The 15,652-nt window shown below is 32.8% G+C and overlaps 1 protein-coding gene across 2 annotated transcripts in view; it reads right to left on the reverse strand.

Annotated features, from left to right (window-relative positions):
* Positions 1-1,749: 1,749 nt before the first annotated feature.
* The window catches only part of LOC123712566 (allatostatin-A), a 40,360-nt gene continuing 26,457 nt past the window's right edge, over positions 1,750-15,652 (reverse strand). For both annotated transcript variants that reach the window (XM_045665732.1, XM_045665731.1), the window contains exons 2-4: positions 3,744-3,977; positions 2,901-3,022; positions 1,750-2,677 (exon numbers count right to left, since the gene is read on the reverse strand). In XM_045665732.1, coding sequence (XP_045521688.1) covers positions 2,382-2,677; positions 2,901-3,022; positions 3,744-3,976 — 651 coding nt within the window. In that variant the 5' untranslated portion in view covers position 3,977 and the 3' untranslated portion in view covers positions 1,750-2,381. The remainder of the gene's footprint in view (positions 2,678-2,900; positions 3,023-3,743; positions 3,978-15,652) is intronic.

Below are 15,652 nucleotides of genomic sequence, written 5' to 3' on the forward strand. Positions count from 1 at the left end.
GAATAAACTTAACATAATAGACATTTCCACAAACTTTGCTCACTCACTCTTACCTACATTAGTAAAAGCGTTTGTGAGTATAATGGAATGTTCAAATGCCAAACTGTACTTAACGAAAACAGTTTAAAACCTCTATCGTTATATAAAATTACTAATAAAACTGTGGCGTGAGAAAAGTTATCAGACCAAGACAAATGTACATACAATGACTTTTGGAAAGAAATATTATTCTAAAATGATTATTTGCTTGAAACATTATAATTAATGTTTTTGTGATAACATTACAAGACATTGTAAAAATTTATATGACATTTGCATGCCTATTTATATATGGCTGATTGTGCGGATATTTGTAATGGATCGATCTAACCAGTGTACCACTATCTTGGCAAATAAACGATTATTATTATTATAAACTGTAATTTGTAAATTCTATGTAAAATTCTACATTTTAAGACAAATGTGTGGCAGAATAAGCGAAGGTTAGATTGTACCACCATAATATTTTTCTACCATATTCTTGCAAATAAATTCTTATTATGACTAACTAGTTATTGTTTTAGGATGTTACAGATTCCTGTTCTAGGACTATTCTTGATCTACATATTTAAAATAAAAGAGTATCTTTTTAAAGCACATTTCCTCGTCAAGTTCATTTCTTAAAAAAAACAAATTGCTTAAATATTTTATTTCAAATATATTTTCGTTTAAGTTTCCAGCCTCTCTCGATCAGCCATAAAACCACGATTTCCTAATGGATTTGACCGTGTCAGGAAGGGCCTTCCTATACTTAAGACTATTTGAAGTTACCGTTTTTAAATTTCATTACCATAGAAAGGGACCTGTGGACATATCATATTTGGGGCACTCATATTTGAGTCTGTACAGCGAAGAGCAAATTAGAAATAATACAACGGTTTCAGAACAAGGTTCTTCGGGGCATTGTCAATGCACCATTGTATATTAAAAATGAAAGTGTCCACAAGGATCTTAATGTGGATACATTCCTAAATACGGCGAAACGGTTTGCCTTAGTTCACTTGAACAGGCTACAAAGACATATGAATACTGAGGAGATCCAACTTCTTGATTCAGGAACAAGACGCCTAAAGAGACCTTTTGAGGTAATAAACCTCGTGTAGTGATGTATAAGTGCAAGTGCGGTATCTCGGACTCACGAACAGTGTTAAAACATTATAGAACACTAAGACAGTTAATGAACATTATCCTACTTTAAGCTATTCATTAGAATTGTAGAAAAATATTTCAGAAAAATAATTCAGTCAACATAATATTACTTATTAGGCATAATCATTGTATAGGCTAGATTGTTATTCATGTAAAGTCACTCTCTTGTGTGAAAAATTACCTGATTTTCACACATTTCTCCTTCATTACAGACCGACACAAACATTCAAATAAACTGTTAATATGTTATTCTCGAACCATTTGTAAACAGCCTGAAAGACTCAAGTAACCCGCTAATAAGTAATATAAGCGAATAAGTGTCTCATGCCTCCAATGTTCGCATATGGTCTCTGTGCTGAACCTGTCCGACTGTCGTGTCGTGTCGGGCACACCGTCCATTATCAGTAGAGAACAGATACATGACTGACTTAGTCTGGTGAAGTTAATTCATTATTTTATCTTCTACATATATAGTTTAACATGTCCTTCACTGTATTTTTTCTTAAGTTAATAGTATGGTGTATTAGGGAAATAGAACAAAAACGAAATAATGATGCAATAATCTAAGATTTTTATACTTTAATGTACATTTATAATCAAAACAGCTTAGTCACTATACTTAGTTTTCATGAATCCACGAATTGTTATGACAATTGACTAGATTAGACGCTACAATACTGTTCGGAAATGTATGTATTTACTTAAGATATCAGTAATAAAACAATTCATAAACGGTTTTAAAAAGGAAAATCATTTTGGCACCATGAGCTACTGTCTTGGTAATTAATTTTGCTAAACGAAATTCCTCAAAATGGGATACCGTAAAATTCGTAGAAACAGTAAATTACAAGCATATCGATTAACATTATTTTACAGAATCTATCACTACAACAACTTATATTACAAAAATTAAGGTTTATCAATAAGTCAAATAGAAAATTGAAATGACAACAAACACGTGGTTAATGAAGGAATTCAATTACGAAACTAGGCTGGGGTTTTCGCAACTAAATTCGATTAAAACAATAGTAATATATCTGATAAGTCGGTAACAAATGTACATATGAAAGTACATAATCATACATATAGTAGCGTTATTAATTTATATGTTTATGATTAATTCTTGACTGTGAAGGATGCTTGTCTTGTCGAAAGTAATAAATGAAGAATGAGACACCACCAGTATTAAATCTTTAAACGTCCAAGTATTCGCTGTCCTCAGAGTTCTGTGATCGCTTGCCGAGTCCAAAACCAAATCTGTGCATGTCCCTCTCGCGTTTTCCAAGCCCAAAGTTAAATTTGCTGCTCAAACGCTTACCAAGGCCAAAATTGTAGCTCCTAGCCCGTTTGCCGAGGCCGAAACTGTATAAATGCGGCCGCTTGCCCAGACCGAAGTCGTACATTCTGGCTCTCTTTTCCTCTTCTTCATCTTCTACGAAACGTTTGCCGAGACCGAAACTGTAGGGTCGAGCTCTTTTTACTTCATACTCTAAAAAAAACATAAGAATTTGATAGAAATCTTAATTTTGTCTAGAAGTAAGGAAACTTAAAGTAAGGTTTGATCATTCAATACACGTTTCTCACCTAATTTATTGTTAAAGTGATCTACTCTCCCTACCAATTTCAAACAATTATTATTTCAGACATCGAACCTAGGACTAGTGTATACAAAAAATACTTATTACTGATATAGCGTAGAAAGTAATGTTTACCTGGCGCTTCGTCATATTCAAAGACTTCTGGTTGGGTTGCCTGGTCAATATCATTAGTGAAATCCAAATCAGTGTCTTCGTCTACGGATCTCTTTCCAAGCCCGAAGGAGTATGGTCGCGACCTGGAGACAAAACAAATCCAATATGATAAGGGGAAGATCTAATAACGGGTGCCAGTAGCATTCACAAAAGATTCGAGTATAAGTTTTTATAAATTTCTTAATATGATAATTATTACTCTTTCTTATTTAGCTCATTTAGAACATTCAGATTAGTTATTACTACTATAACGTATTCACAGTCATTATGATTTAATACATTATAATATAAAACAGTTGGTGCATTTATCAGTTTGAATACAAAAATAATATAAATAAAAAACAAGGAAGCCGACTTGTTAATTTAAACTTACTCCAATGTTACTCCATTTATTTCTGAACAACCCTAACTTAAAACTTAAATAGAAAACCTGACATAAATACTATATAAATATTATATTAGACTGTGTTCTCCATGAACTCGGTTCTTCATTCCTAGAAGATATTAGCCATGGGGAGTCTTGCATAGTGTTTTGTTAACAAAAAAATTGCGGTTAATGCTGTCTCATGAGCTTAAATCGGTTTTGACGGATTGTGGACGGTGAGCGGGTAGATATTAAGCAGCCTATTTAATTTATTATAGATGTAGTCTTCCTGCATATTGCGTCTGGCGACGTCAGCGCTTATGGTGGGGCGCACTGTGTTCTTTTAATTTAGGAGATACAGCTTCCAGACGGAAAGTAATTCTAATATATCGGGAAGGTAAATTCTTATAATAAATGTAAAGCCAGATTACATAATTTACCTTTTTCCCAAGCCAAAGTTGTACACAGGCAGCCTTTTATATTCCGACACATAACTGTACGCCCGTTTGCCCAATCCAAAATCATAGTGAGGCGATCTCTTCTCCAATGGGGCAACATGGCCCTCCTCATGTGCGTCGTGCTCATGGTTCTGGTCGTTTTCATTCTGGACGCGCTCAGGCGAGCATGTCACCGCACCGATCACGAGGATTATTACAAGGGATGAGTACAGCATTCTGAAAATAATTTTTTATCTTACATTTTTGAAGTTATATGCATATTGCAGTTTCTGCATGTGCATCTTGCACACATGACTTTTGATCTGGCATAACAATCATTGTTTTCACGGCTAGCTAATCTTTAAACTAACGTAATAAATAAACTTTATAAACGCTTGACCAATTCAAACTTTGACGCGAACTTAATTTAGAAGAAACAAATAAAAACGTTAAATTCATTCAAACTCACATAGATTGAAAAAAATACAAACAATTACTTTAATCAATAATTGGCTCCACTCGGCTTTATGTTGCTGTCACCAGTAACACAAATTTTCAGTGACAGTTATCCCATTAAACAAAACAAAATGTTAAGTATTATAATTAAATTTCAGTGTAAATTCTATATAACGATACTGAAGAGACATTGCATTTTATGGCGTTTTAGAGAGTTGTCGATTATAATCCATGACTCCTACTTATTAGTCATGAGCAACAACAGTCGACACGTGCAAGCAATCGCAATTGGTAAACAAAAGGACGACTTTCTAGAAAGTCTGCATGATTGCGACAGTCGAATTTATTGCGGGCTATGATAAAAAACCCCAAAAGAACGTACACAGCTGCGCAGTTTTTACTAATTTTACCTAAAAAGTACTTTATTACTCAATTGTTATCGTTATTGAGAGTGGGTGTAGTGCTATGTAGAGTATTTGTATTGTATGGAAGTCAACCTAAACTAACGAAAGCCTTGATTGATTTTGACGCTTTAGGGTGTTCGTCGTTAAATCGAGGGATTTTAGTGTAAGATAACTTATAACAATAATTTTTAACCAACACTTTGTTTCACACATAAGAATAGTTTAAAACAGTAGAAAGTTAAGAAAATTACAAGTTTCGACGATATCTCTATGTATTTTCAACAAGGTCTAGAAAACAAAGTTACTGTTGTGCTTTCGGATAAGCTGTAATTGACTTCGTTACCTACATCTAATAAGGGTTTATTTTATTTGATTGAGACGTGATCTCCTATTACGGCCGACTTTTGCTTAATTGTACTAAGTTCTATTAACTTTAGTAGTTAAACGTCGTGGGCTGAATTATCTACTAAAATATTTATTACTTTAGAAAAACTATCAATAGATGCATAGTAAATGGATTTATTTTAAACTATGTAAAATATATTTTTATTAATTGAGAATTAAATGTATGGTTACAGAAAGCGTCACTTAAGCTTACCGAACGTTCTATCCTACTTTTAAGACCGATAGAGATATTGTTATTTGTCTTAAGTAAAACTACTACATATACACATATAGCTGAATATTTTAAGTCAAAACTTTAAATTAAAATTCTGAGAAACAAATGTTTTGCACTATGTAATGCACTATATACAGACAAAAACAAAAAACAATGTTATATTCCTATTGTAAACGCAAGGTATATTCTAATAATAAGAGAGCTATGAACACGCTTTCATTTGTGGGACCATTGTAACGGCATGAATTATCCCTCTGTGTCGATATTTATCGCAACTTAGGTACGGTGCCCCTCACCTTATGAACAAAACGTGTTATTTGTGGTCATAGAAACGAAAATTTATTTGTGGTGAACAGCCAAGGATTGAAATTAACTTGAACATCAGATCTCGAGATCAAATAATATATTAAAATTTTTCCAGAGTAAATTATATACTAAGTTAATGTAAATTAACGCCAGGGGGCGTAATAAGCCCCTTACGTTATAATGACAAACTCAGCGTGAAAACAAGGGTTATGAAAACGATGCCATTATAATGTTAGATTATATCAGGATAGTACAAGGTTCATTATCTTGTTTGCGATACATTAATAATAAATTACTTTTAAACTATAATTCGAGGGTTCAATTCAAAATATACCCTGACTTTTTTATAATACATTCAAAACGTTGCAAACATTGGGAAGATATTGGTTAAGTCATCTCTTGAAGTCGCAATCGTTTAATATTAAATAACGTTTTCATAATTTTTTTGTGATCAGAATTGTGTCTAAATAAATATATATAAAGACACAATTCTGTACTTTAGGTAACATACTATTATAATAAATAGAATATTATAAACAAGGAGTTCCTCAGACTAAGAATGCTTCTTGTCTGTGAGTCAAGAATTTTCAGTTTCAAATTACAATTATTTCCAACGTTAGGTATGATGTTACTAGTATTATTTTTGGTTTACGCTAACACCAAATATAAATTAGAGATTAGATCCGCAAGTTTGCTTTAGATATCTTTTGCTTTAAATAATTTAAAATACCATACTAATTATTGGTCGATATTTGCATTTTATACACGTAGTATCAACCGTACTAGAAATCAGTAAAACACACAATGTAAGATGTTGAAGCTTGTTAATTTTCAGTAGGACATGACTCACTAAATTGCGGATTCAGTATTCCAGTCCTTGATACTATTGAGAAATTGAATTATGGATTACGAAGGTAGTACGTACGTATTGAGATTTAAATTTAGTTAATAACCGAAGTTTGTCAATTAACACCTTGACAAGTTTAGCGAGGCGCTATTTGTCTGAATTGTGGGTGAAAGTTTGCTGTAGAATTAATAGATTAATTAAATAGGAATTTACTATTAACATGAATCGATTCATTGGTTTTATCAAAATTTGACAGCGTGATTATAAGAATTTAATAAATAAATTTTATTTACCATTTATTCGTTTATACAAGAAGAAAAAACATCTTCTCACTCGAGAAAGTCGAGTTTATCATGTGCCTTTTCTATTCAGAGTTAATAAAACAAATTCTGTACCAAATAGGATAAGTATAACGGAAACTGACATCTTCGGAACAAGACTTTGCATAAGTAGGAGGAATAAAATCCCTACATTCCACTACATTTAAACACAAGTTCAATTGCGGTATTCTTGCCTATTCAATAAACATTCTTTTTACGGTTTCTGTCTTTTAAGAAAGCATATGGCATACGATTGTACTTTAAATGAAATGCCAGCGCCTTATAAACGTCTTTTTGAACGAATTGAGAGAAAAGTGCAACGGAAAACCCTCTTTATAGGCAGCTTGGTGTTTTCAATAGGTTTCAGAATGTCGAGTCTGTGGTATGAATTGAAAACTATTTTTAAACACAGCACTTTGTAAATCGTGTATTCACTGGGGATGTTACTGTGTTATTGCTAACTTAAGACCCTGTCACCGCTTTAACTTTTATTTTCTATACTTTTGTATATATTATAACTACTGTGAACGCCTACGAACTATGCTTGGTATTAAAACCCATTTAGAAATTATCCTTAGAACTCATACAAATGTTTATATTGAAGTAAGAATGAATTAAGCGATCATTTTACATAAATATTTAGGACCCAAAAACTTATCACGATGACTGATAACTTACATGCCACAAATATTTAGAATGTAGAGATTAAAATACCTTGGCATCAGCAGGGACTACGTTGCACCACTGCTTTTTACGCATAAATACATACGTATGTCGACAACGTATAACATATTGATTTTTTTAAATAAGAGGAAATAACTTACAACTTACTTTGTGCAAAAATAGTTTAAATATAAATGTGTTATGTAGAAGGCATTAAGTAATATACTGTTTACATGTCAAAAAGAAGAGACTGGCTGCTCACAACACAGGGATTCATAGTGTGGAAGCTAGTGCAATTTACTTTATCAAAATATCCTGTAAATTGTGTTTAATAAAGATTTCTTTATTTTTTTCTTTCAACTTTCCTATTGAATAGTTTATTTTAGAGAATCAGTTTTCATCTGATACTGCTTTATAGCTCTCAGAATTTAAATTCTAAGTATGTGTATTTGATATACGTCAAACGCCATCTGTATCACCTTGACGTCTGAATCCATCTCACCCCTTTGTGAACCAGCTGAAGTATTTCCGAACCAATTCTATAATAGAGCGAACTAATTCTTATAAGTTGCGAGCTTTTTGGCAATGTGTGAGTCCGTGAGCGGTATCACTTAACATTGAGCCTCCTGTTATATAAACAAAACATTACATTAAGCGCATGAATATGTCATGTTTGGAACGAGTGAACTCAATCTTCCGCCGTAGACGTTACGTATGTACGCTTCTTTTATTATTTGGTCAAATAAAAATAACATTTCTACGTAAGGCTTCCGCGTGTTAGGAACCAAGATGTTTTTAATTTTGTAAACGTGAATTTTGTAAATCGTATTTTTCCGACACGCTTAAAAATAAATGCAACTCTTTGTATAGAGAATTCACTGAGAGTTTAATGTTAACCATAAACATTTATCGTTAATAAAGGCCTGCCTGCAATCTATAGTCCATAGGTTTATTGCTAATAAGGTTCTAACGGAATTATACTCGGATAAAGCCACATTATACGAGTACACTACCGTATACTTAATCAAGTCAATGAAAGACGTTAAAAGCCGTTTATTTTAAATAAAACCTAAAAGAATAGATAATAACATTCTTACAATGAAATATAAGTGTAACACCCACGGACACAAGTACAAAAGTTCCAAGAGGTTTTGGTATATTTTAATATAAAGGAAATAGAACATAAAAAAGAGCATTGTTGTCCTAGTAGCTTCAGCATGTGGCCCTCATTACTAAGGTTGTTTGCTCGGCTGTGGGCCAATTTCATTTCTGTGCGTATTTTAACTTGTACGGTGACGGAAAACACCTTGAGGAAACCGGTATGCCTTCGATCAAAATAGCAAAGATTACAAAACAGATACAGTAATTTGAGTCCCAGGCCTATGAAGTTAGCACGACTGATACAAAAAAGAACATAGACAACTTCTTTATAAAAAATATACAACATAATAGATACTTAAACGAATAAGTTTTTCCAAAATGAGTTTACAAATTGAACAGGCTTCACAAAAGAGTTTAATCTTTGAAGAAAAACTTTCTAATACAATTATGAGCTACACTGGGGAAATCATTTGTCCAACTAAAGTTTTTAATGGACACAACTTTGTAATATTGGTTTAATATTTTACAGTTTAGTTGGAAAACTTGCGTTAGTTAAGACAAAGTCATATGTGATGTGTTCAATTTAAATTTTAAATACGAACTTCAAAAACGATTTTGAAGTCATTTGTTGGTTTATTCGCAACCAGCTGCGTATCAAACTATGACCTAATCTATAAGTTTAACATTAAATTTAAAATAAAAAAATATATTTATTATGGAATATAAGATACAGGTATCACTTATTCCACGTCATTAAATTTGTAACGCAGATATCCCTACTAATCGGCAAAGAAGACAGAGGATGTAGGCCGAGAGAAAAAGCCAGCGTAAAAAACTCTCGGTACTCATTTAAAATAGCAAATCGTCATACAAAATGGCACACAAAACTTATTGTAAAAGAAATATCGCAAATTAATTAGAAGTTGCCTGTGTAACACTAGTCCCAGGCCCTTTTAGACCTTTCAGGCCCTTCAACTAGGTAACTTTATAGTAAGCCTTTTTACATAGCTTTTCTTTAATACATTTCTTAAGTTTATTAAAGGGCAGAAATAAAAAAGCCTCTGGTATTTTATTAAAGAAAAGTATCCCTTTTCCCAAAAAAGAATTACTAACTTTAGATAGTCTAGTACGGGAAAATTACAGCCTGCGTTTGTTCCGAGTGCGTTGTGCGTATGTTCTATTCTAGTAAACTTATCACTATTTTTGTAAACATACATAATATTAGGTCCTTACATATGAAATTGGCGTTTTGTATGGGAGGAACAAAAAGTCGAATATTTTTAAATATAATATATTTAATTAATCAAAGTATGAACCATTGTTTTCTATGCACTTTTGCCATCTCATAGGTAGTTCATTGATCCCTTTACTAAAAAAAACAGTCGGACTGGAATGAATAAAATCTGTGAAGGCGATTTAGACTGCCCCATCAGAGTTAAATTTTTTCCCTTGCAAGAAGTTGTCCAAATTTCAAAAAAAATGGTAATCTGTTGGAGCAAGGCCCGGGGAGTACGGAGTATATCTTAGACATTCCAATTGAAGGTCTTCTAATGTGGTAGCCGTCTGTTGTGCAGTGTGTGGTCTAGCGTTGTCGTGAAGTAGCAGTGGCGTGGAGCGATTGACCAGCCTAGGTTGTTTAGCCGCTAGCTTTTCCATCATGGTTTGCAATTGCTGACAATAGACATCAGCCGTAATAGTCTGGACAGATTTGAGAAAACTGCAATGAAAAATACCGGCATTCCGGTTTGCTTCAGTCAATTCGTGAGGTACACACCTTTCAAGCTTTTTAATCTTCCCAATTTGCTTCAAGTGAATTAAAACAGTTTTATCACTAACACCGCAGCCTGCAGCTAACTCGGACGTGGTTTGCGATGGATCCGCTTCCACAATAGCCTTCAATACTTCATTATCAACTTGGGTCTCAGGCCGTCCACGGGGCTTGTTCTGCAGGTCGAAATTTCCAGAACGAAAACGTAACCAAAAACGAACTGTGTTTTCTTTTGCAACATGACCGCCATACACATCATTCACCCTTCGAGTCGTTTCCGCAGCACTAGTGCCACGGCGGGACTTGTACTAGTAAATAATGCGATACTTTAAGTTTTCCATTTTGTAAAATGAGAGACGCAAACAGAAAAAAACCGAATAAAAAAAAACAAATGAATGACGGTCATCGAAGCACAAATACATGAGTAAATAGCTGTACAAATTTGAATTTGAAATTCCTAACCAAAGAGGAGGTATTTGAGGTCAAAGTGGCGAGGGAAAGTAAGTATATTAATTTCCTCGAATTTATCTCTCGGAGATTCCCAGCAGCATGACCCCATAATAATAAGCCATAAGTCATTAAGCTGTGAAAGTAACTAAAATAAACAAGTCAAGCTGTATCGACATCCACAGTAAGCGAATCTTTTTAACCGCGTAAGCTGTAGAACTAAGTCTCTTCGCAAATCCGTTAATATGAGGAAACCACTGAAGTTTTGTATCCATGGGGATTCCAAGAAATACTAGAATTAGTCTAGAATCCATAACCCTTGTATTTTTTGCACAGAATTTAATGAATTTCGTTTTATTTGCATTAGTATATTTTGCAATTTTGTAATAAAACTGAGATGAAACATGACCCATCTTTTAACAACCTTGCGACTTCCTCAATACAAAGAGGCCCGCTTGAATTGTACCTAAGATATTGCGTTCTACTAGATTTTGAGGAAGATGCATGGATCTGTTTATCGCTGCTTAAGTTCTCGTGTCATTTTCACACGTGTATATTCTATAACATATTTTATAAGGATATGATTATTCTCTTTTTAGGATTTGTTTGGTTTTGTGATGTTTGAGACCAAAGTATTAATAAAATAAGGTTTACACACCGCCTAAGTCATCAGAACCGTGCACTTAATCGAATTAAACAGAAATCCTGAAAAAATCAACTTCGTTAAAAGTAGCGATTAAGCTTTTCTGCAGTCCTCCGATAAGGCACGATCTCATGAACAAGCAGTTGGGGATATCTTAACTAATTAAATTTAATTGAGATAACGAAGACAAAGACAATTTAAAATTAATTAAGTTCTTGTGAATGGGGCTAATACTATGTTGTCTAAGCTAATTTCTTAAGAAAAATTTATGGTATCGTGTTATCTTTGTCACAGCATTGTTTTTTATTTGCTGTATATTTATTGAAGTTTACCACATCATACATAATACTATATCTACGGTATTTTCTAATTGAAGTTCACCACTTCATACATAGTATATCTACGGTATTTGTTACAAGCTATCTTATATAAAATATATGAAAATTTTGGTAAACATTACAAAAAAATAAAAAAGATAAATACAACAAAAATATGTATATATAAAATAAAAATACATTATTTTATATATACATAGGATTAGGTATGAGATAGACACAATGATTTCTTTAAAATTGATCAGCCCACTACCGAATATATCTACCTGATACGTACTGTTTTATCCGCTGTTATAACGAGTTCTGTCATAATATAAGACGTTTAAAACATAAGATATTTTGATTACTCTAAAATCACTTCTTTAATTGGTCCGACGAACGGTCCTTTTTGTATTTTAGGGAGATACTACAAATTCGTAAAATTAAGAATCTTACTAAGAGTATCACTTTAATTACATTTATTATTATTATTTATTATTATTTTATTGTGGTAATATGATATAGTATAGGGAATATAACTAGTATAGGAAACAGACACATTTATGAGTCACATTTATGTAGGTAAACCTTCTGTGCCGTACTGGTTTTCTTCAGAATACAAGCAGGCATTAATTGCACACACATAAAAACATGAAAAACCATAGATGGACCGCACGACGTATAGCACACTTACGCCCAAATTTAATAATGTATCCTCAATCTAAATCTAATCTGGGATTAATTCATATCTAAAGATCGATCTCCAATCTGCATGCCAATATAACACATTTGCTGCCCGATTGTTTATTCGACAATAGATTGGACGTCATCTTTTGCGTGATCCTTCCCTCTCGACCGCGTTTCGTGAAATGCAATATGTTTGTTCAAGCATACTAAAAGGTTGCTGTTTTTGGAATAAAATAAAATAAGTACGACTATGTATCTATAGTAACAAATATTTTTGGTTATAGCTACTGATATAAACGTTTAAGGTCTCTATTTATATTATTAAATATGATAATTTATGTTTTTTGTGGTAATATGATTTTAGTAAGGAACGGAACGTTTCATTTTTGTGACAACTGACAAATGTCAACCCATGGCTTCATGAATCTTTGTGCCCGCTATTTTCTAAAATCTAAATATAAGTGCGGTTTGCTTAAGTACAAATTAACATAATATTATAAATTATACAACTATAATCTCTGTCGTAATGGATGTTGAAACCGTAAGTATTTGGTTTATTTTATTTGCATGACGCTGATTTCCCGCCTTTGAGTGTTTTTTCATATTAATGTTATATAAATGTGTTTTATTAGGTAAAAGGTCGACCTCTGTCTAAGGAGCAATGCACGTTTTAACTTAACCTAATACAAGAAAGTAAAACAATTAATAAGAAAGCCACCAACGCCACTAGCTATAAATGAAAAAACGATGAGTGGATTCGCTTGGCGCAGCGACTAAACGCCACCGCTACCACTTGTCCCAGGATATTGCCGCAGCAACTTCGTCTAAAATGAAAGAATGAAATATAGCAATAGCAGAATATTATATGCCTAAACAAAAATTATAGACTAATTTAATAAATATAAATTTTAAAAACAAACATTTAATATTAAGAAATAAAGAACTTAGAACTAATGAAAAACTAGTCTTAGTTAGAAATGTTTTAATTGAAAAAAAGAAAAGTTAAGGAAGTAATTGGTTGTAGAGAATATTATTAATTAGCATAGTATTGTTTACTATTTTATAGGTTTTGGTTTACATATTAGTAATATATTGTTACGAGCTAGGGGATCGGATAGAAAATGCCGTAGATTTATTCAAGGGTTTATTTCTTGGTAAATCAATGAGGAATTTATAGGCACAAATTAATTGCAGAGATGCACTAATAACACCCAAAAACACAGTCACTAATTACTTCACTTATGCACACTTCACACTGTACTTTATCACTTGTAATCACTTTATTCGCACTTTATCGCTTCGGTGTTTCCCTCTTGTTATCGCATTCAAAACTAAAGGCGACTAGTCGCGTTTCGGCTCGCTTATATATCCCTGGGAATAATTCTAAACAATATTCGAGAACTTTCTAGGCGGGCTTGCTACTGAGTAGCGATTGCACAATTCTAGAACGTCCGCACTCTTTGTCTCTTTCGCACGTTGCTCCGTCCTTGTTGTACGGCGTTCTAGAGTGCTCAGTCTAGTTTCGAGAAAGTTCTGATCTTCTCTCTCTCTCTCTCTTATCATTTCGTCCTTGTCTCACACCTAGAAAGTTCGGTCTAGAATATTCCTTCATCAAAGGGGTATACCTAGGCCTGAAAACGCCTGAAAACGGGTCTCCTGAAAACTGCACCAATCGACTACACATGTTCTGAAACTGACTGAAAAAAGGTTTCAGCTTCCTGAAAACTAGGGTAACATTATGGAAATTACAATTTTCTGATATGTGATTAACCCTCTCCTGAAACGGTCAGAAATCATATTACAGCCTGCTGAAAAGTTCTCTAAGTAGTGGAAAAATCTAGAAACATTGAAGTCGACCAGTCTTCGTAACAATATAAGAATATAATGAAATAAATTTTATATTATGTTTTTATTAATTTTTTTACTAATATTTCATTACATTACATGGTTATAATAAATAATAATTTAATTTTATAGGTAGATTTAACTACATAACTTATTAAAATTTTTACTGAGTTTCTTCTCTTATTTTATATGTACAAAAGGACATTTAAATACAACATGTTTGTTTCTGCTAGAATTATATTAATTATATGAGTTTACAAAAGTTGTTGCATCATGAGCCTGTACATTTAAAGAGAAATATACTTTTCAATTACGATATTATTCACCAATTACGTCACTTAAAGAAAATAATGCTGCTTATTATTATTACAACTTCATACTATAATGTACAATGTTAAATAATATATAAATTACTTACATGATGATTGAATTCGTAAATGAGTGCGATCAATGGCAACAATTTTAGGAAATCCAGCAATTTCATGTAATTTTTCTGTACAAAAATTTTGATGTATAAAAACATACTCGTAAGCTAGCTTATCAATTGCAGATGATATATCACCAACAACTTCACTATCCCAATCGGGTAATTGCATTAAAACTTCCAAATCACTATCACGAGAACTGGAGGACGACGAAAATGAACACATTTTACTAATGAATATAAAGTTGGATGATCGTAATACCGATCCATAAGCCATAACCCTACAAATTTCTCCGATAGCTTATAGGAATTGATTTGGCCAATCTGAGCAACTGTCAAAATGGACATATAGGTTATTGGCATGTGTAAACACTAATTTTCATACAGAGGGCAATCTTCAATCTCTGATCGGTCCTCTGAAGGATTGGTTGAAAAAATAGTTTGGTAACTCAATCTATGATATGAATATTGGCATGCTTTTCTGTAGAAATGGCTTAAATTGTCGATCTAAGTAGGCTAAAATGGGATTGAGATTGAATATTAGTTTTGGCCGTTAACCGCTACCACTAATAATGCTCATCTATATGCATATTTTGTCTCGAAATAAACAGTTATTTATGTTTATAGAACGAATTCACCAATTTAAACTTTGATTAAAATCTTTTCACACGACTAAAAACCTCAATCAAGAGTCTCATCTTTAATTAATATGCAGATGTGGTCAAGATCGGTATTAGGTCGTAAACAGGGGGGGCTTTGTCTATTTTTACATTAATTTATTCATTGTTTAAAACCCTCGTTTAAACACGACAATATAATTGCAAAGGGCTTATCAAAATCCGCACCGCATTTTTTTACGCTCTGTGAAACGAGGTGATCATTCTTCTGTGCCATCGATTTTTATGAAATGCCAGTTTTCTTACATAGTTTTCCTTCATCGCATGTACGAAAAAGGCTAAATTTCGAACTATAATACAAAATATTGTAGTCAAACGCGCTTACGTTAAAAATACATTAAATATACGGTTGTTCATCACTGGAATAAACATTTACGATAATATTAATCAT

This window comes from Pieris brassicae, chromosome 7, assembly GCF_905147105.1.
Source record: "Pieris brassicae chromosome 7, ilPieBrab1.1, whole genome shotgun sequence".
Classification (NCBI taxonomy): domain Eukaryota; kingdom Metazoa; phylum Arthropoda; class Insecta; order Lepidoptera; family Pieridae; genus Pieris; species Pieris brassicae.